At 37.8% G+C, this 26,497-nt stretch overlaps 2 protein-coding genes across 3 annotated transcripts; one reads left to right on the top strand and one right to left on the bottom strand.

Moving 5' to 3' along the window:
* The first annotated feature begins 6,618 nt into the window (after positions 1 to 6,618).
* On the top strand, positions 6,619 to 20,794 carry LOC120085598 (Ubiquitin system component Cue protein). 2 transcript variants are annotated; one of them, XM_090318085.1, is made up of 9 exons: positions 6,619 to 7,224; positions 7,559 to 7,718; positions 7,823 to 7,884; positions 15,426 to 15,520; positions 16,265 to 16,378; positions 17,742 to 17,807; positions 17,996 to 18,093; positions 18,206 to 18,624; positions 19,101 to 20,794. In XM_090318085.1, exons 1-9 carry the CDS (start codon positions 6,816 to 6,818, stop codon positions 20,291 to 20,293), a joined length of 2,616 nt encoding a protein of 871 aa, XP_090174211.1. In that variant the 5' UTR covers positions 6,619 to 6,815; the 3' UTR covers positions 20,294 to 20,794. The 2 variants fall into 2 exon arrangements, with proteins under 2 accessions (XP_090174211.1, XP_038897593.1); XM_039041665.2 differs by having other exon boundaries at positions 6,648 to 7,224; positions 15,437 to 15,520.
* A 120-nt stretch (positions 20,795 to 20,914) lies between these two features.
* On the bottom strand, positions 20,915 to 26,122 carry SAT32 (interferon-related developmental regulator family protein / IFRD protein family). Its single transcript, XM_039041666.2, has 13 exons — positions 25,728 to 26,122; positions 25,250 to 25,418; positions 24,957 to 25,037; positions 24,183 to 24,265; positions 23,963 to 24,075; positions 23,756 to 23,866; positions 23,536 to 23,645; positions 22,305 to 22,617; positions 22,129 to 22,206; positions 21,997 to 22,047; positions 21,781 to 21,870; positions 21,544 to 21,621; positions 20,915 to 21,208 (listed from the first exon to the last, which is right to left on the bottom strand). The coding sequence occupies exons 1-13, from the start codon at positions 25,735 to 25,737 to the stop codon at positions 21,167 to 21,169; spliced, it is 1,329 nt and encodes a 442-aa protein (XP_038897594.1). The 5' UTR covers positions 25,738 to 26,122; the 3' UTR covers positions 20,915 to 21,166.
* Between the last annotated feature and the right edge of the window lie 375 nt (positions 26,123 to 26,497).

Here is a 26,497-nt window from a genome sequence, read left to right as displayed (position 1 = left end):
CGGTAATATATACCTTTAGGACCAAGATTTCTTCAAAACACTTAAGCAGACACACATGGGTGTTTGGAGACGTGAGTATTTCTTTTAATTCATTAACCATAATCAATCGTTTAGAAAATTCTAATAAATCGTTTATAAGTTTCTAAACGATCGTTAAAATCTTTATAAACTATCGCATAGAAAAGTCTAAACGATCATGTAGACATTACGAAATGATCGCATAGAAAAGTTTTGGCGATCGCGTAGAAAGCTCCCAACGATCGCTAAGATAATTCTACACGATCATTTAGGAAATTATACACAATCTTTAAGATAATTCTACATAATCATTTATAATTTACAGTAGTTATAATTATATTTTTCTTTGTTGGAGAAGATTGTGGATCTCCTATTGATGCACGTACATCATAAGTTGCACTCAAAACTTGACATATGCAAGTATTGATTCACAGTGATTGATTCGAACTTCATGGTATAGAAATTTCACATATTTATTGAAACTACTCTTCACTCAACCATGTATTTACATCTTGCCTTTCCCAGAATGTTTTGATGGAGCCAAAGGGAATTGCTTCTAAGATTCTGTCAGAAGGTTTTGAAACAGAGAATGGCAAAGTGGAAGGTTGGTTGGATAGTGAAACACAAATGAGGTTTTGGGTGGACTCTCACTTCTTTATTGACTATGTGCTTGGATAATATAAAGAATACAAGCCAGTGTGGATGGATGTTGACTTCGTATTTGGGCCAATCAACATCAAACAACATTAGTTTATGCTTTCCATTGATTTGGAGAGGTGCACGATCTTTGTATTTGACTCCATGCCGAACTACATCGATAGCGACATAATTTATGATTATCTTCAGCTCGTGGCCAAAGCAATAACTTCGATGTTGATTTTTGTCTAATTCGACATTCAACATGGAGGTTCAAGTATGGGCAATGAGAAGGGAAGAGATCGAAGGTGACCCTCCAAGAGGGCAAGTCTTTAGACTGTGGCATTTTTTGTACTAAATTTATAAAATATTGTGTAACTGATGTTGATAAGGCTAGCTTAACACAAGCTAATATGGCATTGTATAGGAAACAATATGTTGCCCAGTTGTGGGCAAATAAATATCTATGATAATAGAATTCAAATTGTACTATACATTTAACTAAGAAAATAAATAACTAATCAATCACCCAAAACTAACTAAACGGTCGTATATATCTGAGTAAACGATCACACATAATAACTAGAATATCGCATACAAATACCAAAGTAATCGCATACAAATAATAAAGCGATCGCATAGAAATAACTAAACAATCACATAGATCGAATTAAATGATCACACATAACTAAGCGATCAACCATAAATAACTAAGTGATTGTATATAAATAACTAAGTGATCATCTATAAATAACTAAGTGATCACCTATAAATAACTAAGCGATCACCCATAAATAACTAAGTGATTGCCCTTCATTTATAACAAATTGATCGCATACAAATTACATATCGTTGAGCCTAGATAGGCTAGTGCTAGGTGTTATTAATGATTGTCTGCACGTTTTCATGATATGTTCTCTCTGATTACATCGTGTAGACCTATGTATTTGACATGGCTCATCTCCAGTAGAAGGTATTCTAACGATTTGACATCGATGACACTTGCTACCTTTCGTGGTGATAGAATTTCAAAGTCTTTAAAATCTGGTATTCGACTCAATTCTTGTCTATGTCCAATAGGAATATTGGTTCGGTGTAAGCAACAAGTACACACTTGACGGTAAAGCATTTTACGCATAATGTTTGAACATTAATGTTTATAAGGGTCACTGTAGATTTTGCATGGGAGTACGGGACCTCAATGCAATTAAACTTCATACAAGTACATGTCCGTAAACGAAGATCAACCAATCCCCTCAAATATCCATTGTCCACATTAATTATATGCATGTCCATCGGGGAAACACGATATGTTCTAAACATCAATTTCGATTCCTTAAGAATACTCATTCGTAATCAGTTACAATGCTTGTGCATGTCATTACATGTGTACGTCGGATATAGAACCAACTTTGTAGCCACTCACGGATATGCTCTAATACTTATGTGATTGGTAGTTCTCGTGCATCTTTCAACACTCCATTGAGGCATTCTACTATATTTGTCGTCATCTTATCATACCTACAATGGACTTGATAAACCCTTACCCACTGTTGTAATCCAGTCTTCTCAAGATAGGCCGTCACATTTCTTCGTTAGGTAGAAGTATCGGATTATGTCCTTATTCTTAAATTTGTCAGTCAAATTGATTCGAATATGGTACATACATAGGGCATGAAATGCATCAGGGAATATACTTGAGACAACCTTTGCAATTGAGATGTGACGATCTAATATAATCACTAAATTCGGAATGTCTCTTGTCGAAGCCTTTAAATAAACTAAGTCCCTGATGCATTATTCTCACCATCTACAACACTGAAGGCGATAGGATATATGTTATTATTGTCATCGTTATACATTGCTATTTAATAACACACCTTTGTATTTCTCGTGCAAATGGGTCCCATCAACAATGACTATTGGGCGGATGCAATTCAAAAAACCTCTGATACACAGACCAAGTGTAACGACCCAGATTTGTACGCATATAGGAAATTAAATGTCAAATATTAAGCAGGACGAAATTTTATTTAAAGGGGTGGAAATTTAGAAGGAAAAAAAATGAATAATTGGAAATTGAAAATTTATTCGATTATTTGGAAATTTATTCATTATCCAAAAATAATGAATGAGGGAGCAGAATCATGGAGGACTAATTAGAAGTTGGACGCTAGTTAATTCAGGAGACAACGGGCAGTAGATAACATTTTTGTTTGGGCACTGCTCATTGGAAGAATTGGAGGTGAATTAATTGCCCATATACTCTTAAAATTTGAAAGAGTTAAAAAGAGGAAGTGGAATCCACAAGCAGTGAAGGCAACCATGCGTGAAAACTAGCGAGATTGGAGAGAACATTGGAGAGAGCGAGATTCTTAGCGAGACAGTAGGAAAGAGCGGGAGCAGGAGCGAAAGCAAGAGCAAGAGCAGGAGCGAGAGCGAGAGCGAGAACGGGAGCGAGAGCGAGAGCGCGACCAGCGACAGCGACAGCGAGAGCGAAAGTCGCGAGAGCCAAACCAACGTGAAAGCTGGAGAGAGCGAGATTCTGAGAACAAAGAGAGCGAGATTTGGACAGAAGCGTGGATTATGCGTTGAATTTGGCCACGTCTTATAGATTATACATAGAAAAACCCTAATATTGAATACAAACAAAGAATGATGACGTAAGGGCAAACGTTAGCCAAGAATTAGGTGTCTTATTGAGAGGAATCCTTAAACCTAAGTAATTAAAGAAGCCACCTGTAGGATGATTTGTCACACTGAGAAGAGCTGAAAACTACTATAAATAGGACCCTTTGCTGAAGATTTAACCCATTCTCAAACAAATCTCAGTAACAAAGAATCGTGTGAGAGAGTAAGTGTGAGTGAGGAAGTACTGTGAGGCTAAAAGAGAAAAGCTCGGGTAAAGTACTACCCAAATTTCCTTCTAGTTTAAAAAGGGAAAGCTCTACTAATCAAATCATAAAGAATAATAAGGAATAACTAGATCACGGTAAGTAGTTTATCTCACCCTCTCTTTAAATGTTCTATGGTAGTGTACCTTTATTATGTTGCATAGTTATGTTCATTGTTATATTGCATTATATGTTTAGAACACGTTTCTCTACAAGGGACCCCATGCATGATGTTTGTTCACGATTACGTTAAAAATCAAGTTTTAATTAGGTGTAAGTTATGCTTCCAGTCTAACCTTACGTTTATGTTAATGGTTGATGTTGGATGCAACTTTGGCCCTACTGACTGCATGACTCGTTAATCATCAGATGGGTTAGTTTCCGCTTAAGTCCTCATCTTCTTATTAGGGCGGAGAAATTTATGGGTTGGCAGGGTATGTATGGTTGCACCCCTCTAGTCCAATATTACGTTTATGCTAATGGTTGATGTTGGATGCGACTCTAGCCCTACTGACTGCATGACCCACTAATCATCAGATGGGTTAGTTTTCGCTTAAGTCCTCATCTTCCTATCAGGGTGGAGAGATTTATGTTGGAAGCATAACCGACCACTACATGTTATTATACGTTTTTTATCCCGAGCATATGTTTTCATGACATGTTGCTGGTGATTGTGCATTTGGTCACTACCCTACGTGAGAACTACTTACTGGGTATATTATATATTCATCTTATATTTTTACAGACTTTGTAGGTAAGAATACAGCGTAGATGGCAGAATTGGACATCGCTCAAATGGCCAACCATCAAACTCACTATCATAGGCATATGCATTTTGTACCACCACGCAAATGTTTTATAGATCCTGGTGTTTTGATAAATAAACTTTTTATATAGCTTTTCTATCTAATTAATAAAAATTTAGATATGTTCTTTGAAATTTTCACCAAAACTCATTTCATGATAGAAAAGTCTAAGTATGCATGTCGTAGCGGTCGGATCATAATGTGTAAGGATCCGGTCGTTACCCCTAGTGTCATGAAGACGTACTTAAACTATTGCCCGTCTTCTACTTTAACCTCAAAGATTGTATCTAGATTTGCAAGCTTAAATGCCTCGCCATATGATCCTTCTGACAGCCTTCATACGAACACCAATCCATATTCTCTAGTGCAAGAAGCCCACCTGTAACTTATGTTCACTTCATAATCTCGTCGGACATCTTCAATTATATCCCTCGGGCGGTATCTTTGACCAACTTGTTCGTATTTGGACTTGATTAAGTGTCCAATAATCCAACTTTTTGCTTCTCGATGATTACCCATTCACATTTTAAGAGAACATGTATGTTAACTTGGATATTTCATCACTTTGAAGGAATCACTTTCTTTTATTTATTTTTTACGGGCCCTCCACTTGCATTCCTCAACCAAACATTGGATAGTTAGCAAGCTCTTTGTTGATTTTTTTATACGATAGTCAAAGTTCTTTCTTATTGCAAGCATTGATAACTTAACTGACAAATCATATTTCGAAAAGAAAATTTGACCGACCTTCATATCCTCGTCACTCAGACAGTCATGAAGTATTGTGATGAGGTCGTCATATGATCGACCATCTGATGGTTTGGGTATATCTACAAATGGTTGGGTTGGAACGATGAAACGCATTTGAACCGAAGGCCTCACAACTGGTGGGACGGAGCAGGTGGGGTTGGAACATGGATGTAAGGTGTTGGAGAAGTTTGTGGTCCTGAAGATTGTCCATATCCATGTTCAGTATCAAACTGTGAAGTATATCTGGGTTCACTGTTGTGACCAAACCAAGCTTCACTTCAGTTATCCTCCAAGTTACATGGCTTAATATGATCATCCAGTGAAGACATGGTGTGAATATTATATGTTAGAATGGTTACAAACCCAAAGTTTTGACTGGTTAAAATGGGTTGATCAATTAGATTACAATGTTGATACATATCGTTTATGTGCACTCCATGACTTTTGCAAGGTGCAATTTATACAAATAATGACATTCGGGGTGCATCACTTCCTTCTAAAAAAAGCTAAGGTCCTCCCATTGATTATGTCAATTGGGGAAGTTGAGACCAATAAATTCTAACAACATTTAATGTGTATAACATATCTGGATCAATATTAAGTCGTTGGTGCATAATACTCACTAATTCACATATTGTTATATCATTTTCGACTTTCAGACCTTTCATATGACCTCTAACATAATTTCTTATGGACTCATCCCAATCCCCACAAAATTGTACAAAGATGCGAAGTAGCATCATTGATTTGCAATGAGATAAGCAAATATTAAACAATGTCTCATAAAGTTTAAGAAATCATCCAGTAATTGATAAGTGATCGCCTAACTATTTATAAGTGTTCCCTTAGTATTGTATATGCGATCGTATATAAGTTTTTTAACAATCATTTATACAGTACTATACGATCATTTATAAATTACTACACGATCGTTTATAACTTACTACACGTCTGTCTAGTAATTCATGAACGATCGTTTATATTATAATGAATGATTGTGTATATATTACTATACGATAGTTCATTTAATGCTAAACGACGCTTATTATGAAAGCAATTTGGGACAAGAAATATTGTAGAATATCACTTACATTCTCTCCATTTCTGAATCTGATGATGTAAGTGATCGATGAGGATGTTGTACTGAAACTCTGAGAGAACACTTCAAGAGAACAATTGGAGAATTTCATGGGGAATTCAAGTGAATACTGAGATTGACCTTCTATTCTATTCATACTAATGTTATTCAATGCTATTGATAGAATATTAGTTGGAAATAGATGCTTTTGTGGAATGTTGGTGCTGCATTGAATATATATTGAATGAATGCTTGAGATATGGTTGAAAGAAGAATATAGAAGACTTTGGTTCGAAACTTTTTAAAATTGGGGATAACTTTGAAATTTTACATGGGCAAAATATCAATGATAGAAAAGTTAATAGGAAAAAATATGGTAGATTTTTTTTTTATTTTTGGATCATTTCGTGAAATTTTTCCACTTTGATTCAATTCTAAAAACAGATTCCGCTCGTCGTAGTCCAAAGTAGAATTCCAAACACAAAGTTCGGTTTGGCAGTCGCCAGCCACCAATTACAAAGCCGAAGAAAGGTATAAATTAGGAAGCCAACCGATTCGTCTTCCTCTTCCTCCTCTCCACCCGGCGCTCTCTTCTTCCTATCCGATCACCACCGCCAGCCATCTGAATTCAGAATGTCTAATCGTTACAACCACGATGGAAACAAGGGTTTAAGGAAAGACCAAAAGAAGTACATCCCCAAGAATCAAAATCAATCCACAAATGAACTCCCCAACCCTAAACCTACCCTTTCGTCTTCTCTCAGACAATCGCTGCCTAAGCCCTCCGATTCTGCTGCTGTAACCACTTCTGCCGCGCCATCAACGAGTAGGATTCAGATGGGTGCAAATGGAGATTGGGTGTCTAGCAGAGCTAGTGGTGGCAGTTTCGTGAATTACTTGCCACAGGACGAGGCCGTTGCCACTGGTCTTCGTGCCGAAGCAGGAGCATTGGATCCGATGGAATCTCAAAGAGTTGTAGACCTTTTGAACAGAGAGTTGTCTCGGCTGCTCAAGTTGAGTGCGAAAGAGTTTTGGAGGGAAGGTATTTGGAATACATTTCTGAGCACGTGCTTCTCAAATTAATCGCCTTTTTTATTCAGTAATAATTAACAGAACTTGTGGGAATGTGTTTTGTGATTTTGCTATTGATTGGTATCGTATGCTTATACTGAGTATACTTTGATGGTATTAAGGAAACAATGGTGGAGGATTGTCTCCTTATATCCTTCCTTAAAAGTGCTCCCTAGGTGGTGCTTGTCTCTTTTAGGATGCATTAAGTCTTGTTATCTGATTATGATGTATTGATAAAGGTGGATACAGCGTGATCGTCCGCCAATCGACTGATTCTTCTGATCCTTTGCTTGTATTTCTTTCAGTGGCTATGGATACTTCCTTGCATGAATTTCTCGATAGCTTCCTAAAATTCAGGAGTAGATGGTATGATTTTCCACATCGTGGAGCAAATGGAATAGTTGCAGGTGTCATCGTCGGAGAATATGAATTAAGCCGCCGTGTTTTTATGGTATTATACCGGATGTAAGTTCCATTACAAAGTACCAAGTTTTATTCACATTGAACATTATTGCAAAGCTGAATGGCTAACAGCAGATGTTTTTCCCTCTAAAACCTTCTTCTTGCAGGTCTTCCAATAGGGATCCTGGTGCACGAGCTGCTGATAGCCTCAGTTTAAAAGATCATGGAGGTAATTTCACTCATTGTGTCTATTTTAACATGGCCTTGTAGAGCTATATAGTTCAGGATATCAATATAGTTTTTTGCGTGGCTATAAACACTATCTATAAGGATGGAGTGTTTTAGGCACTGAGTTGGTTAATATAGTTAGTGCTTATTATAGTCTATGGGTTATGATAATTTGTAGGTTTTGATAGTCTGTGTTCTTTTACACAAACTATTTTGGTTTGTGTAATAATAGTTTTTGTTTATAGTGCAGATTATTTTAGTTTGCGTAGGAAATAGTAAACACTTTAACAAAAAGAGAAAGAGAGAATGGGTAGGAAATAGCAAATACTGTAACAATGTTAGGAACCACAGTAGTATGGGATGCCTTTGTCCCACATTGGTTAGAATGGGATGACCAATGTGGTACTTAAGTGGCTTGGCTCTCCCATCCCAATAGCTAACTTTTGGGGTGTGGTTCTCCAAGGTGCTTAAGTACCTAACAATGGTATCAGAGCCAGTTGCCGACAATCCGAAGTGGAACTATCGGAGGGTTTTGACTAGGTGTGGCCGAGTGAAGTACCGCCGGAGTAGCCGCCGGGACATCGATTCTGAGGATGGGGTATTATTAGGAACCATGGTAGTATGGATGCCTTTGTCCCACATTGGTTAGAATGGGATGACCAATGTGGTACTTAAGTGGCCCGACTCTCCCATCCCAATAGCTATCTTTTGGGGTGTGGTTCTCCAAGGTGCTTAAGTACCTAACAAATAATTAGTAAATATTGAAACAAAGAGGGATTTGAAATATAGATATTGAAAAATAAGGGTAGAAGAGAAAAACACCAGAGTTACATGGAAAACCCTAGACCAGGAAGAAAAACCACGATAAGAGTTTTTTATTAATTTCTGATACACAGTACACAATACAAGGATATGTATAAATAACCAAGGGATGAAACCCTAAACTGTAGACACCACGTAAAAAGACTAAAATGCCCTTAGGGCTACACAACATTTTCAACACTCCCCCAAGTTGGGGCGTAGATATCAATGAGACCCAACTTACTAACACAGGTGTCAAATGTCTGTCTCGGCAACCCTTTGGTGAGGACATCCGCAATCTGTTGACTGGACGAAACATAAGGAATGCAGATACTATCGTTATCTAGTTTCTCTTTGATGAAGTGTTGGTCGATCTCAACATGTTTGGTTCTGTCATGTTGAACAAGATTGTTAGCAATATTAATGGCAACCTTATTATCACAATAAAGTCTCATCAGGTCATGACTTTCCTAATGAGATCTACCAAAACCTTTTTCAACCAAAGTTCTTCACAAATTCCAAGGCTCATAGCTCTGTACTCTACTTCGACACTGCTCCTAGCCACGACACCTTGCTTCTTACTCCGCCAGGTAACTAAATTTCCCCACACAAAAGTACAATATCCAGAGGTAGACTTCCTATCAATAATAGAACCAGCCCAGTCTGAATCTGTGTAAGCCTCAATGCATCTTTTGTCATGTTTTCTGAATACCAAGCCTTTTCTAGGCGTAGACTTCAAATATCTCAGAATCCGCGTAATTGCCTTCATGTGTCTTTCATAAGGAGCCTGCATAAACTGACTGACCAAACTAACTGCATACGATATATCAGGCCTGGTATGCGAAAGATAGATCAGCTTCCCCACAAGCCGTTGATATCTTTCCTTGTTAACCGGAACATCATCTACTGATTCTACCAAATTGCTATTGACTTCTATCGGTGTATCTGCAGGTTTGCACCCTGTCATTCCAGTTTCTCTCAACAAGTCTAGTGTATATTTTCTTTGAGACACTGAGATCTCTTCCTTTGATCTTGCTACCTCCATGCCTAGGAAATATCTCAAGTCACCAAGATCTTTAATCTCGAACTCATCTGCCATCCTTTGTTTCAACCTGCCAATCTCAGCTGAATCATCCCCTGATAGGATAATATCATCAACATAGACAATTAGAACAACTATTTTCCCTGATGTTGACCTCTTAGTGAACAAGGTATGATCAGAATGCCCTTGAACAAACCCCTAAGATTTGACAAATATAGTGAACCTATCAAACCAGGCTCTAGGAGACTGCTTTTGGCCATACAGAGACTTCTTTAATTTGCAAACTTGATTGCCAAACCGTGCTTCAAAACTTGGAGATAAGTTCATATAGACCTCTTCTTCCAACTTACCATTCAAAAATGCATTTTTCACATCCAACTGGTGTAAGGGCCAGTCTTGATTAACGGCAATGGAGAGAAGAACACGAATAATGTTAAGTTTTGCCACAGGTGAGAAGATTTTTGAGTAATCCACCCCATATGTCTGAGTGAATCCTTTTGCAACTAACCTGGCCTTATATCTATCGAGAGTCCCATCAGACTTGTATTTGATAGTGAACACCCACTTGCATTCTACTGTTTTGTTACCTTTCGGAAGAACTGCCAGATCCCACGTTCTGTTTGTTTTAAGGGCCCGCATCTCCTCCATAATTGCGGCTCACCATTCAGGAACTTCCAGAGCCTTATGCACATTGTCTGGAATCATCACGTTGTCCAGGCTGGTAGTGAAAGCTTTAAATCTTGTAGACAAGTTACTGTAGGACAAGAAGTTTTTCATAAAGTGCTTGGTGCACGACCTTGTACCTTTCTGTAGGGCAATCGATAAATCCAAGGTAGCATTAATCTCATTGGTCTTGGCTACCTGTTCATCTGTACCAACTGATTGCACATTTTCAGTTTCCTATGTATCTCTTGGCAATTCACCACTACCATCAATCTTGACTTCGTTAGAGTTCACTACATCACTTTCAACACATTCATTATCATAAAAAATAGAGGTACCTTGAGCCGGTTTTGGTTCTGACTCTTGAACACCTTCTGGCAGAGCAACAAGGGGAACTATTTCCTTTCGGAGATTCTTCCTATAGTAGATTATCTAAGGTACTTGTTTTGTAGGGAGGACGGGATCATTTATTTCAGGAATAGACTCTGGAAATAGATCTAAAGGAACAGAGTAGGTAGATGCGTTAGCCTCTTCACTTGTGGTTTCCCCCTGAAGAGGACTAACGGGAAAAAAGGGTTTGTCCTCTTGAAAGGTGGCATCCATGGTGACAAAATATTTTAGAGAGGAAGGCTGAAAACACTTGTATCCCCGTTGATGGAGTGGATACCCAACAAACACATTTTTGGGCCCGATGAGCAAATTTGCTCTGGTGGGGATCGTGATTATGAACAAAAACAGTATAGCCAAACACCCGAAGAGGAACATCTGGAAAAAGACGACTGGACGAAAAGGACTCTTTAAAACATTCTAAAGGGGTTTGGAATTTGAGCACACGGGACGACATCCGATTGATGAGATGAGCTGTAGTAAGTACAACATCTCCCCACAGATACGAGGGTAGGGAAGCAGGTATCATGAGAGATCGGGCTACTTCAATAAGGTGGCGATTTTTTCGTTCAGCCACCCCATTCTGCTGAGGGGTATAGGCACAGGAGTTTTGGTGGATGATACCTTTAGATGTTAAAAACTCACGGAGGGACTGATTAATAAATTCATGTCTATTGTCACTCCGAAGAATGACGATTTTGGTATTGAAATGAGTTTCAACGGTAGTATAGGACTGTTGAAATACCTCCGTTACTTCATATTTGTCTGTAAGAAGAAACACCCATATAAGATGAATGTGATCATCTATGAAGGTGACAAACCACCGTTTTCCCAATATAGTTGTAACATTAGACAGACCCCAAATGTCACTATGTATCAAATGGAAGGGTCGGAAAGGTTTATAGGGTTGTGAAGTAAAGGAGGCTCTGGGCTGCTTTGCACGAATACAAACATCACAAGATAAAGACGACACATTCACATTACAAAATAAGTGGGGAAACAGATATTTCATATAATGAATGTTTGGATGTCCAAGCCGAAAGTGCTAGAATTAAAAATAAGTTTAAGAAACAATAAGAGAAGACAATAAACTAGACCTAGACAAACTCCTAGAATAAGCATCATCAGAGAGGAAATAGAGCCCCCTATTGTGTCAGGCAGTTCCAATCGTCTTCCCTGAGCTCAGGTCCTGAAACAAAACATCATCTGGTGAGAAAACAACTTTGCAGTTCAAATCTCTGGTTATTTTAATGACCGATAGCAAATTGTAAGATATCTTTGGCACATGTAAAACATTATGTAAAATCAATCCCTGAATCGGAGATAAGTGACCTTTTCCAACAACGGGGGAAAAAGACCCATCTACAATTCGTATTCTCTCATATCCAACGCTTGGATAATAGGAGAGGAATTGATCAGATGATCCGGTTAAGTGGTCAGATGCTCCAGAGTCAAGGATCCAGGATTCATCCCCCTCAACAAAGAAACTAAAGGACTGGGGAGTACCTGATCGGACAATATTACCGGTTCCAACTGTACCTGGATCCATCTGGCTGGTCACCGGGGGAGCACCATCAACTATTTCATCAATGAAGGCTCGACTGGATTTAGATTTATCGTTTGGAGGGCGCTGCTTGCAATTTGGTGGTCAACATTGGTCTTTTGTGTGTCATGGTTTCTTACAATGTTCACAAATTGGAGGGGTCTTTCTATTCTGTTTGTCATTCTCTGATCCAGATGACTTGACCCCAAACGCAGTAGAGTCTAAGGCGGTGGTTGTTGTACCATTCATAGCACTGGTTCTATCCTCTTCTAATCTGACTTCTGAGCAAAGTTCCATCAGGGACGGCATTGGTCTTTGTCCCAAAATTCGACTCCGAACGCCATCAAATTTCGAGTTTAAGCCAACTAGAAAATCATATACGCGGTTAGCCTCCTCAATCTTCGAATATTGGACCCCGTCGACTGGGCAATTCCAAACTATTTCCCGACACAGATCCATTTCTTGCCACAATAGTGATAATTTATTGAAATAGGATATTTCATCAAGAGTCCCCTGCTTGCACCCATGCACCTGTTTCCTCAATATATAAAGTCGTGAAGCATTCTGCCTCTTCGAATATAGTTTTCGGACAGCTTCCCAAATATCCCAAGCCGATGCCGAGTAAAGGAGTGGCTTCCCGATCTGGGGTTCCATACTGTTTATTAAAATCGAGTGGAGGAGAGAATCCTCCCCCTTCCATATACGTTCCTGAGGATCCCCAGGGTTCAGTCTGGGTATCTCCCCGGTTAGATATTCGAACTTGTGTCGTCCTTCAAAGACCATTCTCACAGATTGCGACCAAGAAAAATAGTCCTGGCCGTTAAGTTTTTCACTGATAGATATTCCTACATAATTACTCACAGAACCATACATAATGCTTGCAAAAGGTAAAGTGGGGTAAGCAGTTACCGGAGTTTCTGAACATAACGGAAATCCCGGATATGTATCTGGATGAAAGTCAGTCGACGGATTGGCGATGGATCTAACGGCTGCCCCAAGCGCAGAAATTTGCTATTGCAAATTTGCCAGTTGATGTTGAAACCCAATGGTCCCACTAAAATCTGCCGTAGGTTGTTCCTGCCCATGAACCCTTGAAAAATTGGTTTCTGCTAGCATGGGAAAAGATGCTTGATGAGCCGGCTGACCAGAGAAAAAAATGTGGGGAAAGAAGGCTTATTGGACTGGGTTTGGTTGGACCCGTTGGTTCGATTGGATCGGGTTCGGCTGGACCGGCTGGTTCGAATGACTGGGCAGAGAGGAAGAGAAAACTTGACCTGGAAGGCTGACGGCGTCGATACCATATTGCTGCGATGAAGATGATGGAAGATCGGCGGCATCTAGGCTGCGAATGGTGACCTGGCTTTGACCGGGCAGAGTCGACGGCTGCGATGGAGGACCTCCGACGGCCGCTGGAGCGATCGGCGGCTAGAGGAATCGCTCGACGCCCCACTGTACGGCTGTGCGACTGAAGAGGCATGGTCGGTCGAGTCTATTCGATTGGCGGTTGTCTGCCCTACGAACGGCTGGATCTGTAATGGTCCAAGTAACGAGCATAAATATTGGTCGAGACAGCCCTAATTTCAGCACTTTTGAGAACTTTCCACTGGAGTTCCATCCCTTGTTAGGGTTGACGACTGAATCTCTGCTATTCTAGCTACAGTCTCATCATCATGCTCTGATACCATATTGAAAAATAAGGGTAGAAGAGAAAAACACCAGAGTTACGTGGAAAACCCTAGACCAGGAAGAAAAAACCACGATAAGAGTTGTTTTTTATTAATTTCTGATACATAGTACACAATACAGGGACAAGTATAAATAACCAAGGGATGAAACCCTAGACTGTAAACACCACGTAAAAAGATTAAAATACCCTTAGCGCTAAACAACATTTTCAATAATTAATATTGTAGTTAATTGTAGATTATGATAGTTGGAAAAACCAACTATTATAATTGGAGCCCCAAATATGGAGTGGGCTATAATAACCCACTACACTCACTAGAAGTTGGGGGCTCAAATATCCCCTAATTGTTTATCATATCATTATGTTATTCAATTATTTATTTTAAATCCAGCATTAGTATTTGTTTTGAGAACAAATCCAATCTGATGAAAGCAAGAAGAGTTCAGCTACGTATCAAATATAACATAAGTTATTGGAGAAGAAAAAAATAAGTGAAGGGAACGTAGGGGGTTCTATGAGAAGTATTTTGAAATTTAATGCTTCAGAGCAGATTTTGTTGTCACTTATTTCGACCTTGTTTATGATATTAGTTCTGTGATACGGGTGATGGGACATTTTTTTACCATCGGGTTTTCCAATAACCAGGAACACACGTGTTTAACATTCTACGAAAAATCTGACACTTCTTTAAAAGCATGGATAGCCACTAGGTGCATCTTAGTTGTACTGCTCAGTGTCAAGTAAGTCAACCTCACTTTAGACATGCATCTGGTAACCATGTGCTCACGAATCCACTTGAATGATGAAGGAGGTTCCTTAATTTAAACCCTACTATCTTCTGAGATTCGTTTACATAAATGTTCTTCTCTAAGATCTTTCTTCCTATTTGGTCCAAGATTTTCCTTTTTAGTCACTCTAATACTTCACTATTATTATTATTTATTTTATTAGTACTCTTCTATAATGCTTTTTTTTTTTTGGTTCATTGTGCATCTCACTTCATTTGACCTGTGATGTCACCTGGCGTCCAGGCTTGAAGGCCTTTGGGTCTTGAGGAAAATTCTGGGTCCTGTTATGTACTTTGAAACTGCTGATACCTTTTGGCTATGATCAGCAGCTCAAACTTTTAGTTTACTTAATAATTGGAGGTGAGCTAGATGAAATATGATGCACCTGTTATGGACATGGTTCTGCTGTTATGGTAGCCAGCTGACTGTTGGTGCATGTTTATACAAATACGAACAGTTTGTTGGAAGAATAATGTAGACTTCTTTTCTAAAATAATTTTAGTCTGATCAAGAGGATATATTATTTTGAAGAACTTCAAATGTGTCCTAGGATCATCATCTGGAGAGTGAAACTGAGTTTATATCAATTTGGTGATAGTGGTGACCTGTTGTTCACTAATTTTGTATGTAGTCCTTCTGCAGGGAAAGAAGTTGCTTGACCTTCCAAAGTTACTTGATATATGTGCTATATATAGTCATGAGAATGAAGATCTAACTAGAATACTGGTAATCATCTTGCTTAGTAGTTCCTGTTGGTTCTCATCCTGTAATGATCATGTAATGTGTCTAAAGTTTTGTACTCTGCTGCTTTAGACCTCAAACTTTTGGATAATTAAAGTTCAAACTGGTTCTCAAAGTAATTCACATTTATATGGATGCAACTGCAAATGTGGAATTTTTAGATGTTATAGTGGACCATTTGTCTCTAGCAGATGTCATAATGATTGTTGGAAGTTTATTAGATTATTATAGCAATTATCTCTTCAGGTAAGAGATAATTACAACAAGAAACAGATGATAATTGTTTACAAAACCAACACTGGAAATTGAGAACAGGCTGCAATGCATATGCAACTTTTCTGTCCGCTGATTGATTGATTGTAAAAATTGTTTGTATATGTATATTTTAAATTATTATTTACTTTACTGGTGCTTTAGCTGCAGATTATTTAGGTAAGGGAGTAATTTTTTTCTTTTTAAGAAAAAGGAAAATAAGAGGAAAAAAAAAAAAAGAAAATAGAAATTTTTAGCTTAACGGAATGCAATATGTTATGCTTCTATGTATGTTGAAATTTTAGAAATAGCCTCAGGATTTTCCAGGTCGAAAATGCTTTAAAATCTCAGCATAATATTCTCAGAAGTTAAAAGAAACAAGGAGACTGGGAAGTTTTTAGCTATTCTTAATGAAATGCTGTATGTTACTCTTCTATTTTAAGTTGACATTTGAAATTGCCATATAATATTTTCCAGGTTGAGAATGCTATAAAATCCCAACCTAGTATTCATGAAACCTTACCATCAGTTATATCTCACTTCCTCAGCATTGTCTCTATGATGCATGAAAGGTGCAGCTCATCTCTTGAGGTACTTCTTTTAATTAATATGTTGTGTTGATAGTGGATATTCCAGGAAATGCTCTGTGATACTGATACCCTGTTACAACTAAAAGTTAATTGGTCATTTGTTTGTTTGTTTGTTTGTTTTTGTTTTTGTTTTGAGAGAGAGAGAGAGAGATGCAGTGAAACTAGTGCAGGGCTTTTCTTCGTTGTTCAAGATCCTATTGCTTTGGCTAAAGAACCTCATTTGATAATATACAATTTCCCAAAAACAAATAGAAAGCAATTTCATAAATGATATAAAACTAAGGGGAAGGAAAGCCAAGCCCAAGACCAAGGGATACTACAAAGGTTTGTTCCAATTGGTTATATTAAAATGAAAAAAAGAGGAAAAGGGTTATAGGAGGATTCATACAATAGTTGTATGAGAACCATTTTTTCAACAAGAAAGAGCCAAAAAAGGGAGCTTCTATAAGGAGAGCTATCATTTGGTATTGAAGACGCCAAGGTTTTTCTCTTGCCAAAGAGACCAAAAGAGAGCTCTAATAAATTGAAGACGAAGGGTTTTTTTTGCTTTCTTGTGCGGGTGATCCACCATAGTTGGGGAGCATTATCTATATAATACCAGAAAGGAAGATTTTTGGAGTGAACCAGCAGTTAATATGAAAGTGTTGATACTTCTGAATGGGTTGTTGATCTTTAGGTGACTTAAAAGTGTGAATGTAAAGTGAAAGGTGGTTAATTTGGATGTATCCCAAGGGGAGTTGAAGCCCTTGAGAAGATTTTAAAGCCAACCTTTAAAAGAGCACGTGGCTTTGACAATATGAAACAGGGACAAAGCAAGGAAACGTGAAAGGGGATAATTAATTCTTCACATGCCAAAACTCATCTCCTGGGCCCACAAAATGGAGTTATTTACTAAACACAAGCAAACAGTAGTTCGGCTTCTCAACCTTGGGTTAAACCTCTTGGACTCGAGGAATACATAAAAAAATAAAGATAGATAAATGCACTATAGAGGTTAAACTGTTCGTTGAGTGAATTTTCTATTTTTCATTTGCAAGGGACCTTTAGTATGATATGGGATACTGCCAAAATATTGCCCAAGAAAGCACATGTTTCACCTTTTAGTCTCTTGCTCTACCACTCTGAATGGTATGTACATCAATGTTTGTGTCTATGCCAGAGAACGGTGCTGTTTTTTTGGGTTAAAAAATAAAGTCTACACCCACTCAATTATGGAGTTCAATTGCTTTGATAAGTTTATGGTTTTTTTTTTCTCTTGACAGTGTCAGAGTATCATTTTATAGTGTTCCATGTGCAAATTATGATGTACAGACCTAGAACTGAATTTTATCCATTGAGGAAATCTCTCCATTTCTTTTATGCAGACTCTCTTCTCCTCGAGTAACCATGGAGGAAGTGGGTACAGTAAGCTTCAAGCAGACTTCTTGGAGGTAGGTGAACTTGAACAAAGGGGAAATTGTTGTATATTAAGACTGAGGCTCTCCTCTGAGTGTAAATTTATGATCAAGAAGCTGAACCGTTGTATTCTTTCCTTCCACCATTCTTTGACTCAATAACAGAAATCATTCATCTATGTCACTACGTCTTGTAGCAATCACTAACTCGATTCCCTGGGTAGGTGATTGATTTTATCAATGATGCAATTGTCACGCTGGACTCTTTCGTCACTGCATACAGACTGGCAGCTATATTCTTCTCCTCTGCTGTTGAAATAAGGTATTACATTTTTTTTTTTATAGAAGATTCTGGTTTGATTTCCGCTGGTGAAGTTTGTAATTGAATTTGAATATGTACTCTCGCTCTCCCCCAAAAATTAATGTTATTGCAGCTGCGGGAATGAGGATTTACTTGGAACTCTTGCAAGGTTGCATGATTTACTTCTTCCATATTTACACAAGGGATTTCAAATTGTCCTTGTGCCCCAAGGAGATGAAATGTTGTCTAATGTTGCAACAAGTTTGAAGATGCTAGCATTAAGAATTGTGAGTCTTGGTTGGAAACTGCTGGAAATCTGCTATCTAGATGACGAAGTGTTTGGACATGCCCTCCCTGTTCCAGTCTCTATGAAGATGTTCCCTGCAAATGTAGAAGATCCTGTCATAAGAGCAGATATCTTGATTCAAACTTTGAGAGAAATTAACGGAATCTCGCAACAGGCTTCAGATAAACAACTTGGTCAAACATTTCTTCAGCGTATGGAAAAGAACCACTCTGTAATGAACAGAATCAACAGTTTACGAAACAATGGTAAGTTTTCTGGATTGAGGTTGTATTTTTATTACAAATAGGATGAATTAAGTTGATCAAACATTCATTAGTGCCACAATATACAAGTAAATAAAGCGTAACACTATTGGCAATTTTTATTACTAACTATTCATGCTTGGAATAGTTGATCATTAGACCATGAAATGTCTTATGCATGGTACGTGTTGGATTTAGTTCCAGTTATCCTGTGAGATAAGAAAGATAAGAGTTTCCCATCATGCCAATTGCACAATCTCAATGGATTTTGGAAATAGAGTAATTTTCAATTTCCATTGAGAAATAGAGTAATTTTCAATTTTCTGCTCAACACCTGCACGAGGAATGGCACCCACAAAACGAAAAATCATGTAGATAGACATATTTCTGAATAGAATTTTTAGTATTGGCTAATCTATTTTCTTCTCGCTAGAGAGAGCATTATGACATGAATCGTGTGCCTATTTCTATTCCTACAGGATGGATATTTGTCGATGATGAACAATTTGATTATCTATCAACAATAGTTATGTATACCCCCACGTCTGATGTTAAGAATCCATCTCTTTCTAAGGCCCCTGTGATGAGCCACATATCAGAAGTAGATGAGGATGCTGCAATGTTGGAGTCGAAAATCTGTCAAATAAAGGATCTTTTCCCCGAGTATGGCAGTGGGTTTCTAGCTGCATGTCTGGAAGCTTATAATCAGAACCCTGAAGAAGTGATTGAACGAATACTTGAGGGAACTCTTCATTCTGATCTTCAGTCCTTGGACACTTCCTTAGAAACAAAGCCAGTGCCCAATTCTAGAGCGACTGCTAATAACAGAAACGACAAAGGAAAAGGAAAACTTTTTGAGTTTCCAACAGTTGCCTACATCGACCAAGTCTCTCGTGATAAAGATTTGACATCTGAAGGCCCTTCAGTTTCATCAACTTCTGTTGGCAGATTTGTTCGTAAATCTAAAGATAACATGCCATACTCAGAGACCCTTGACAATAGAAATGAAGCAGATCCAGTGAGGACTGCAGCTTTAATTTCTCAATATGAGTATGAAGATGAGTATGACGACTCTTTTGATGATCTTGGTATTAGCATAGCAGAGACCACAACAGAAGATAATGAAGACTCGATAGGTCAAAAGCTGAGTTCCAATTCAGGTAGCTCATCGAACTCAACAAATGGAAGTTCAGCATCAAATGCTCCCAACTCAAAGTGGGGATCTAGAAGAAAACCACAATACTACGTCAAGGATGGTAAGAATTATAGTTACAAAGTTGCAGGGTCGGTTGCAGTTGCCAATTCTGATGAGGCATCTTTAGTAACTCAAGCTCAGAAAGAACTTATTTATGGACTTGGACGAGGAGGCAACCTACCACTCGGGGCAGTAAAAAAGCTGACAGAGGCCGAGCAGGATAGCCAACCTGATGTTTCTGCAGGAGATCCAAGAGATAATAATGTACGGAAGTCTTGGGGCAGAGGAAGGAGGGAAAGGGAAAGTGGAACAGCTCCAGGCATGCCTGAAGGACAAGGTAAACAACCAAATGTGGCTGAGGTTTCAGACAGGGGGGGAAGAGGCGGCAACCGAGGCCGTGGAAGGAGAGGAGGGGGTGACCATCACAGGAAGGATAGAGCCATGAAAAAGCATTTTGCTGGATTGTCTGGTTTCTAAGTTAATGTATTCCGAGCAACTGTCTACAGATTTAAAATCGATCTGTTTGTTTTATCGAAGACAACTTCCCGAATGATTACGCATACAAAGGACAAGTTGCCTATTAGTCGAATTGAACGTCTGCAGCACAGCATTTTTCTGTGAGAGAATGTAGCTGACTGGCAAACTTTATAGTAATTTTGAAATTTATATTAATCTAAAAAGTCTCAAAGATGACTTTGTTCTGGCAGCGGATTAGAGGTAAACATGGAAAGAGAAGTTCAAGATGGGAGACTCGGGGCATTTTAGCCTCTACAGAATGTCGATCTCAAATATGTACAGCTTCTCTAAGGTCGCGCTCTAAGCCGTGTTAGAATTTTAATTTTGTAGCTCTGAATATTTAGCTGTACTCGTTTACATATCTTGTGGATAACAAACATTTGAATGCAATGTGAACTTAAATAGGAGAAAAAAAGTATCCTCATAATGAATGATAATCTAAAAGGTAAACTTTTTAATAAATTACGTTTGCTGTTAAACAATGCTTGTATTGAAACATGTCGATTGGCTATTATAATTAGAGGGCCCCTTTTTAACATGACAATAACCTCTAGCCCAAATTTATGAAATAATATGTCCGTCTAATAATAAAATAGTAAATTACTTGCTAAATCGAAATTAAATGTGAATTGTCAGTACTTACGAAGTGAGGGTACAGCATGAGATTCCGAGATTAACAGCCCGAATTATGAACTGCGAGTAATTATAGTTCCTACTATTTTACAATCTCGGAAATATAATAATGGATCAACAGATCGTGGAGGCTCGCACCAGCCTTTAACAGCACCTCAATATATCTAATTCATGTCAACAATTAAATAAATTCTACATCTCTCACTCGCCCACGTTTACAGCATAGTGTCCAATGTTTCTCCCCTGCAAACATAAAAGCAAGAGGATCATCCAAGCAGAAAATGTATAATTTTATTGAAGATGAGAGTTCAACAACGTCCAAACCAATTATGTCTAGTTCTAGGCATTAGATTGTGTACCAAGAGGGCAACCATTACATATAAAATATTCATAAAATCGATCCGAGGAACAAAAGTCATTTTAAAAAAAAGTAAAGTATTTGACAACGCTTTCGAATTGTTTTAAATAGTTTTCACAAAAATGATTATTTAAAAAAAAAATCTCTTTAGTCATTCCAAACATGTCCCAAGAAGAAAAGAAAAAATGCCTTCATATTCTAGTAATGTGCAGAGACCTACCTCAGCTAACATTCGCTGCTTGTTCAAGTGCTGAGTCCTTGCCTTATTGGCAATTGAATTTGGTGACTTGAACATCCTCTGTAATTTTAGGAAAACAAACGCTAATCAGAAGAGAGAAAAGTCAACTAATATAAAAATGACATTGCCATATGCAGGAATAGAATTTACAAATTCAGTAAAACACGTTCAACCGAAAGATAAATAAATAAAATAATTAATAACTAGTGTTCCACTAACTTTTTCCGCGGTTGATATTCGATGTTCGCTGTCCAAGAGAAACTTTTTCTTCGGAGTGAACCCAAAGACATCATGAAGGAATTCGTTCTCCTAAAACAGAAAAATAAGGAGAATATTAGAAAGCTTTAGAAGTCATAGGAATAACACCCGCAGATAAAGAATAAATTGGACTTGTAAAGTAAAACGTGTTGATATACAAAAGGCAAAGAAACTAACCTGCATGTGCTTAACAAATCCCCCTCCGAGAAAGTGCTTTAAGAAGTTCAACTGTAAAAGTATAGAAATTTAGTGAAACGAAATGAAAAGAAGAGTTCATACTATACTCAGACAACGAAAAGATGAGGGAACCTGAATCGATTGAGTCCATGTTGAAGTCTGCAACAGATCTCCTCCAATCTTCATTGAAGTTTCAGGACAATAACCATCCTAATATCAGAGAACAGATAATCGAATGAGCCTAAAAAGAGAAGGACATCAAAATCATCAAACTTAAAGAAGAAATAAAGATAATGATCTTTGTGTACCTCAAAAAACTCCAAAATATCTCGAAATGTATTCCGCTGGGAGTTGAGATCTTTCTTAGCAGAACCCTTACCACCAGCTTCCATCGAAAGGTTTTTTACTTGATTTAAGATTTTTCCCTTCAGTCCCTGTATATGCATAAACCATTCCCTCGGTTTACTTTCCTCTAGGGCGGAGCCATCAGTTGATCCTTTAGCTTCAGCAGAAAACTTCTCCAAAATGCCTCTCTCAAAAATCAGTGCCAGTGCTTCACCAGCAGCAATGCGTACAGCACGGTCATCCTTGTCCAGAAGACTTGATAAATATGATATTGACCTGTATATTTGCAGTATAATAATTTCCGTTGATCAACAATTCGACATACATAGGGTGCCAAAATTTATATTTCCGCTTCTTATAGAAGGAAAATTCAAAATTATAATATGTTAGTAAGGATTCTCCACATATTGATTTGGTTTTTTTACCATAGAGCCTTTGATATTCTCTTTGGAAAGAAAGCGTATTGCCCCATAAAGGGTACAAAATCATAAACTAATGACTAAAATATTGATGTCAATCTCAATATCACATTTTAATTCTACGTATATATCAATATCGACAAATATTTCTATAAATAAAAAAGATCCTAAAAATTATTTAAATTAAAAGTTAGGTTGTATTTACTTCCAAACTCAATTAAATATTTTGTTATTACTATATATCTTCATATTGAGACTAATAGATGATTTTTCTTTTTATGTTCTACGGGTACTTTTAAAATAACGAAAAATACCGATTAATGCTTAATACCGACGTCAAACCTTCCAGGATATATCAATAGATATATTGACATATCAGAGGATATTTTAATCCTTGATCACATCAAAATGTAAGATTAAAAAATAATAATAATAATAAAAAAAGCATATTTTAATACAACGCGAACATTTCTAGACATTTATTTACCAAATTTTCATAAAACTGTGAACATTTTTTTGCACATTTGTTTACTACCATATTAACACAATCAACCCAAATGATGTCCTCATTCCAACCACCTAAGAAAATTCATTGGGATGGTGTTATTTCACACCTAGACATGCAAATTATGACATCAACCCATTAACAACCACAATCAAATCAATAGCACAAGATTGGATTTCTTACCAAAAATAAAGGATTGACGGGAGGGGGAAAAAACTAAATAGTAAATTAATAGAAAAAGAGGAAGCTGCATAACAAAAATTTACTCACTCTAGCCAATCTTTGGAATTAAGTTTCAACCCATCCATAGTTGTAAGGACGAAGGACCATGCAGACACCATAGCTGTAATGATAGCTGCTGATTGCCTGACTGCAACTACCTATGAATTTCGAAGAGCAGACAACAGTCAAAATAGGCATCCACATATTGATTTGAACCGCCCGGGGGGGGGGGGGGGGGTTTGATAACAAAGAAAGGACAGGGGAATACATTTTGTCCTAGTTTGGGAATGACAACTTGCCACATGAGCTGTAATGACCTTTCAATTTCTTCCATGTCATTTCCACCAACAAAAGTGGTAACTGCCAAGCATTCGAGCAGCTGTAGAAAATTTATCATCCCATGCAAATTAGTAAAATGAATATCATCAACTTATTTTGAATTTAAACTTCAGATTACAAATATCATATCAAATACCGATATCTTTGAGGACTCCGAGCCAGATCTAAGAGCTTGAGAAATTGAGGGAATTGATTCTGACAATATTTCCCGAGCATTGTCTCCCTCACCCACAGTTAAAGCCAATAATCCTACAAAGTATATATGATCATATAATTAATTGGCATATGGATACATAGTAATTGGGAACGCTAATGTTATCAAACACTTGGGAAGGCTAATGTTATCAAACACCTACCAATTGCATGAGAAGCCAAGGATATTTCTTTGCTGGAACCCTTTTTGATACAATTCAGGCCTTGATGAAGCAGAGTAGCAAATCTGGCCAAAGGAAGAAGAAATGCAATCAATCAACATGCATGCTCTTTTTTCTTTTTCTTTTTCCCCCAATAGGATCTAACATATATCTATTAGTTGGATGATTGCATCAAAGTTGCATAATATAAAAGAGGAGAATTTAGTTTCAGTTTCTTACATTACATTTGGCTAAAGATTTAATTTGATCAAACTGAACAAAATGATGAAACGGTAAAATGACAATCTTGTGGCTGAATTATAGTTACAGGAGAAATTTGACTAGAAAATTGTCGCACTCTAATACCACATTCCCATTATGACCATACTGTCATATTTATGGAAATAAAGCAAGAGCACACGGTAATAATTTTAGGTCCATATGATAGTTGGTTTCCTAGAAAAGTATTCTAATGTGTGTACAAAGGTTTCACCCCCACAAAATCTCTCACACAAATGAAATCTCTCTCCTTTTTTCTTCCCCCACTTTGAGCAGTTCTTATATTGTAGCAGCAAGACTACATTCTGCTCAATCGACAAAAAGAATTATATTCAACCAAGAAAGTGAATGAAAGGAACGCTGGTATCCTTCACTCTTAGGAACAGTACCCAAGACAAATCAAAGGAGACCGTTCCAATCAATAAACAAGAAAAACAGACTGAAAGAGTTGAAGCCCACGTTCGGAAGAAGTAACAATTGCACGGAGAGAGTACTTACTTCTTTTCGACAAATTGATGTTGCAAATTGCTGCTGAGATTTTCTATAATCGATGCCAACGCTTTCTCTCTCGTGGAACCCCTACAGCAGAAGTCGAACATACTTTAGTCTTCATTTAAGAACTACATAATATATTTTTCAATAAATAATAATAATGATGATGATGACCAACAAGTTATAAACTACAATGGGGCAACAGCTGTGGCTACTAATGACAAAACAAATTGCATCAATTTTCATTCTCGAAGTAAGAACAATTAGTACGAAGAACCGTTCAAGAACTGAAAGAATACCTCTTCTCATATAAAGCATCAAGAGCTTGATCAAGTAAAGTATCTTTGTCAAAATGAAAATCCTCAATCCCTACAACAGACATACGATCGGACCGCATAGTCGATGAAGAACTCACACTACTATCATCATCACTATCCACCGTTGGAGAATTTTTTCGCTGAGTTTTACCTGTCAAGATGAGACAACATCAATCCCAAACCCTTGCAATCAACAATTTGCACAATGAAACATCAAAATTTCGTCGGGCCAGTCACATAAGGATCCGATGATCCTTGAGACGGCACAATACGCCAGAATGACAATCAACACAGCCAAACAAACAGAAACACTCCAGGACGAAAAGTCAAACCATGTATAGATGATGAAAAAGGAACAAGATACTAAGACCACAAAAAATTAATTCGTAAAAGAAAACGTCAACAAAAAAACACCATCGATATCGATCAAACTACGGAAAAGAAAGGAAAGAAAACTCACGTCTTCCCATTTGAACAGATCACGGTGGCTCCTCCCTCGAATAGACGTCAATTAGAACTACAAGGGTGCGTAAAAATCTGAGAACGAAAAAGTTTCGGAGAAAAAAGATGAACAGAATCTAATCGAATTGAAACGAGAATCGAGCAAGACTTTGATGAATTGAAGGAAAACCTCGCCATCAAAATTCTGGAATATAGGGAAGAATGAAGAGAGGAAAGTTTCTTAGAGGAACAAATTAGGGATTTTATAGAAATAAGAAAAGAAGAAATAACCTATTAGGTCCAGGACATTTAAAACGCCGAACGGTGGTGCCAAAGGGGATTTCGTTTCTGCCATGTTCTAATAACGAAAATGGAATTATTCAATTCGTATGGTAACGAATATTCGGTGAAGCTGTGGTTGCCTGGAGATGATGACGTGGATTCAATTACCACCGTCGGATGTAGAGAGCGTTGGTGCCTACTCTGAAGGGACCCACCGAAGGAGATAAGTCGGCGCCGCGTGGGATGGACACGTGGCAGATGGTCTTAGAGCATGTAAAACACGTGCTTTTGGTATTGGACGCGTGAGGGATACGCTGTTGTTGGGAGTGAGGATCACGTGCTGTAGCTGTGGTGTGGAGGAATTGTTCCGGAAAGGTGGGGAAGTACCGCTATATTGTAGGATTTTGATTTGGACCCAATACTTCACAACCCAAGAGAATCGGCTTCAATCTCTCTACAACGTATTTTTGGGCCTCGATCATCTATCAGGCCCAGTTTTAGTATTTG

This window comes from Benincasa hispida, chromosome 9 (assembly GCF_027475165.1).
Source record: "Benincasa hispida cultivar pf3 chromosome 9, pf3_genome.v1.1, whole genome shotgun sequence".
Classification (NCBI taxonomy): domain Eukaryota; kingdom Viridiplantae; phylum Streptophyta; class Magnoliopsida; order Cucurbitales; family Cucurbitaceae; genus Benincasa; species Benincasa hispida.
This window is presented reverse-complemented; position numbering and strand designations above follow the sequence as displayed.

Excerpts from the sequence above, each read along its gene's own strand:
- SAT32 (XM_039041666.2), bottom strand. Across the intron at positions 24,076-24,182 it reads CTTGGCTTCTCATGCAATTG|GATTATTGGCTTTAACTGTG; the intron begins GTAGGTGTTTGA and ends TATACTTTGTAG. Across the intron at positions 22,618-23,535 it reads AATTCCAAAGATTGGCTAGA|GTCAATATCATATTTATCAA; the intron begins GTGAGTAAATTT and ends GCAAATATACAG.
- LOC120085598 (XM_090318085.1), top strand. The coding sequence starts at position 6,816 with ATGTCTAATCGTTACAACCACGATGGAAACAAGGGTTTAAGGAAAGAC. Across the intron at positions 7,225-7,558 it reads GAAAGAGTTTTGGAGGGAAG|TGGCTATGGATACTTCCTTG; the intron begins GTATTTGGAATA and ends TATTTCTTTCAG. Across the intron at positions 17,808-17,995 it reads TTCAAGCAGACTTCTTGGAG|GTGATTGATTTTATCAATGA; the intron begins GTAGGTGAACTT and ends TTCCCTGGGTAG.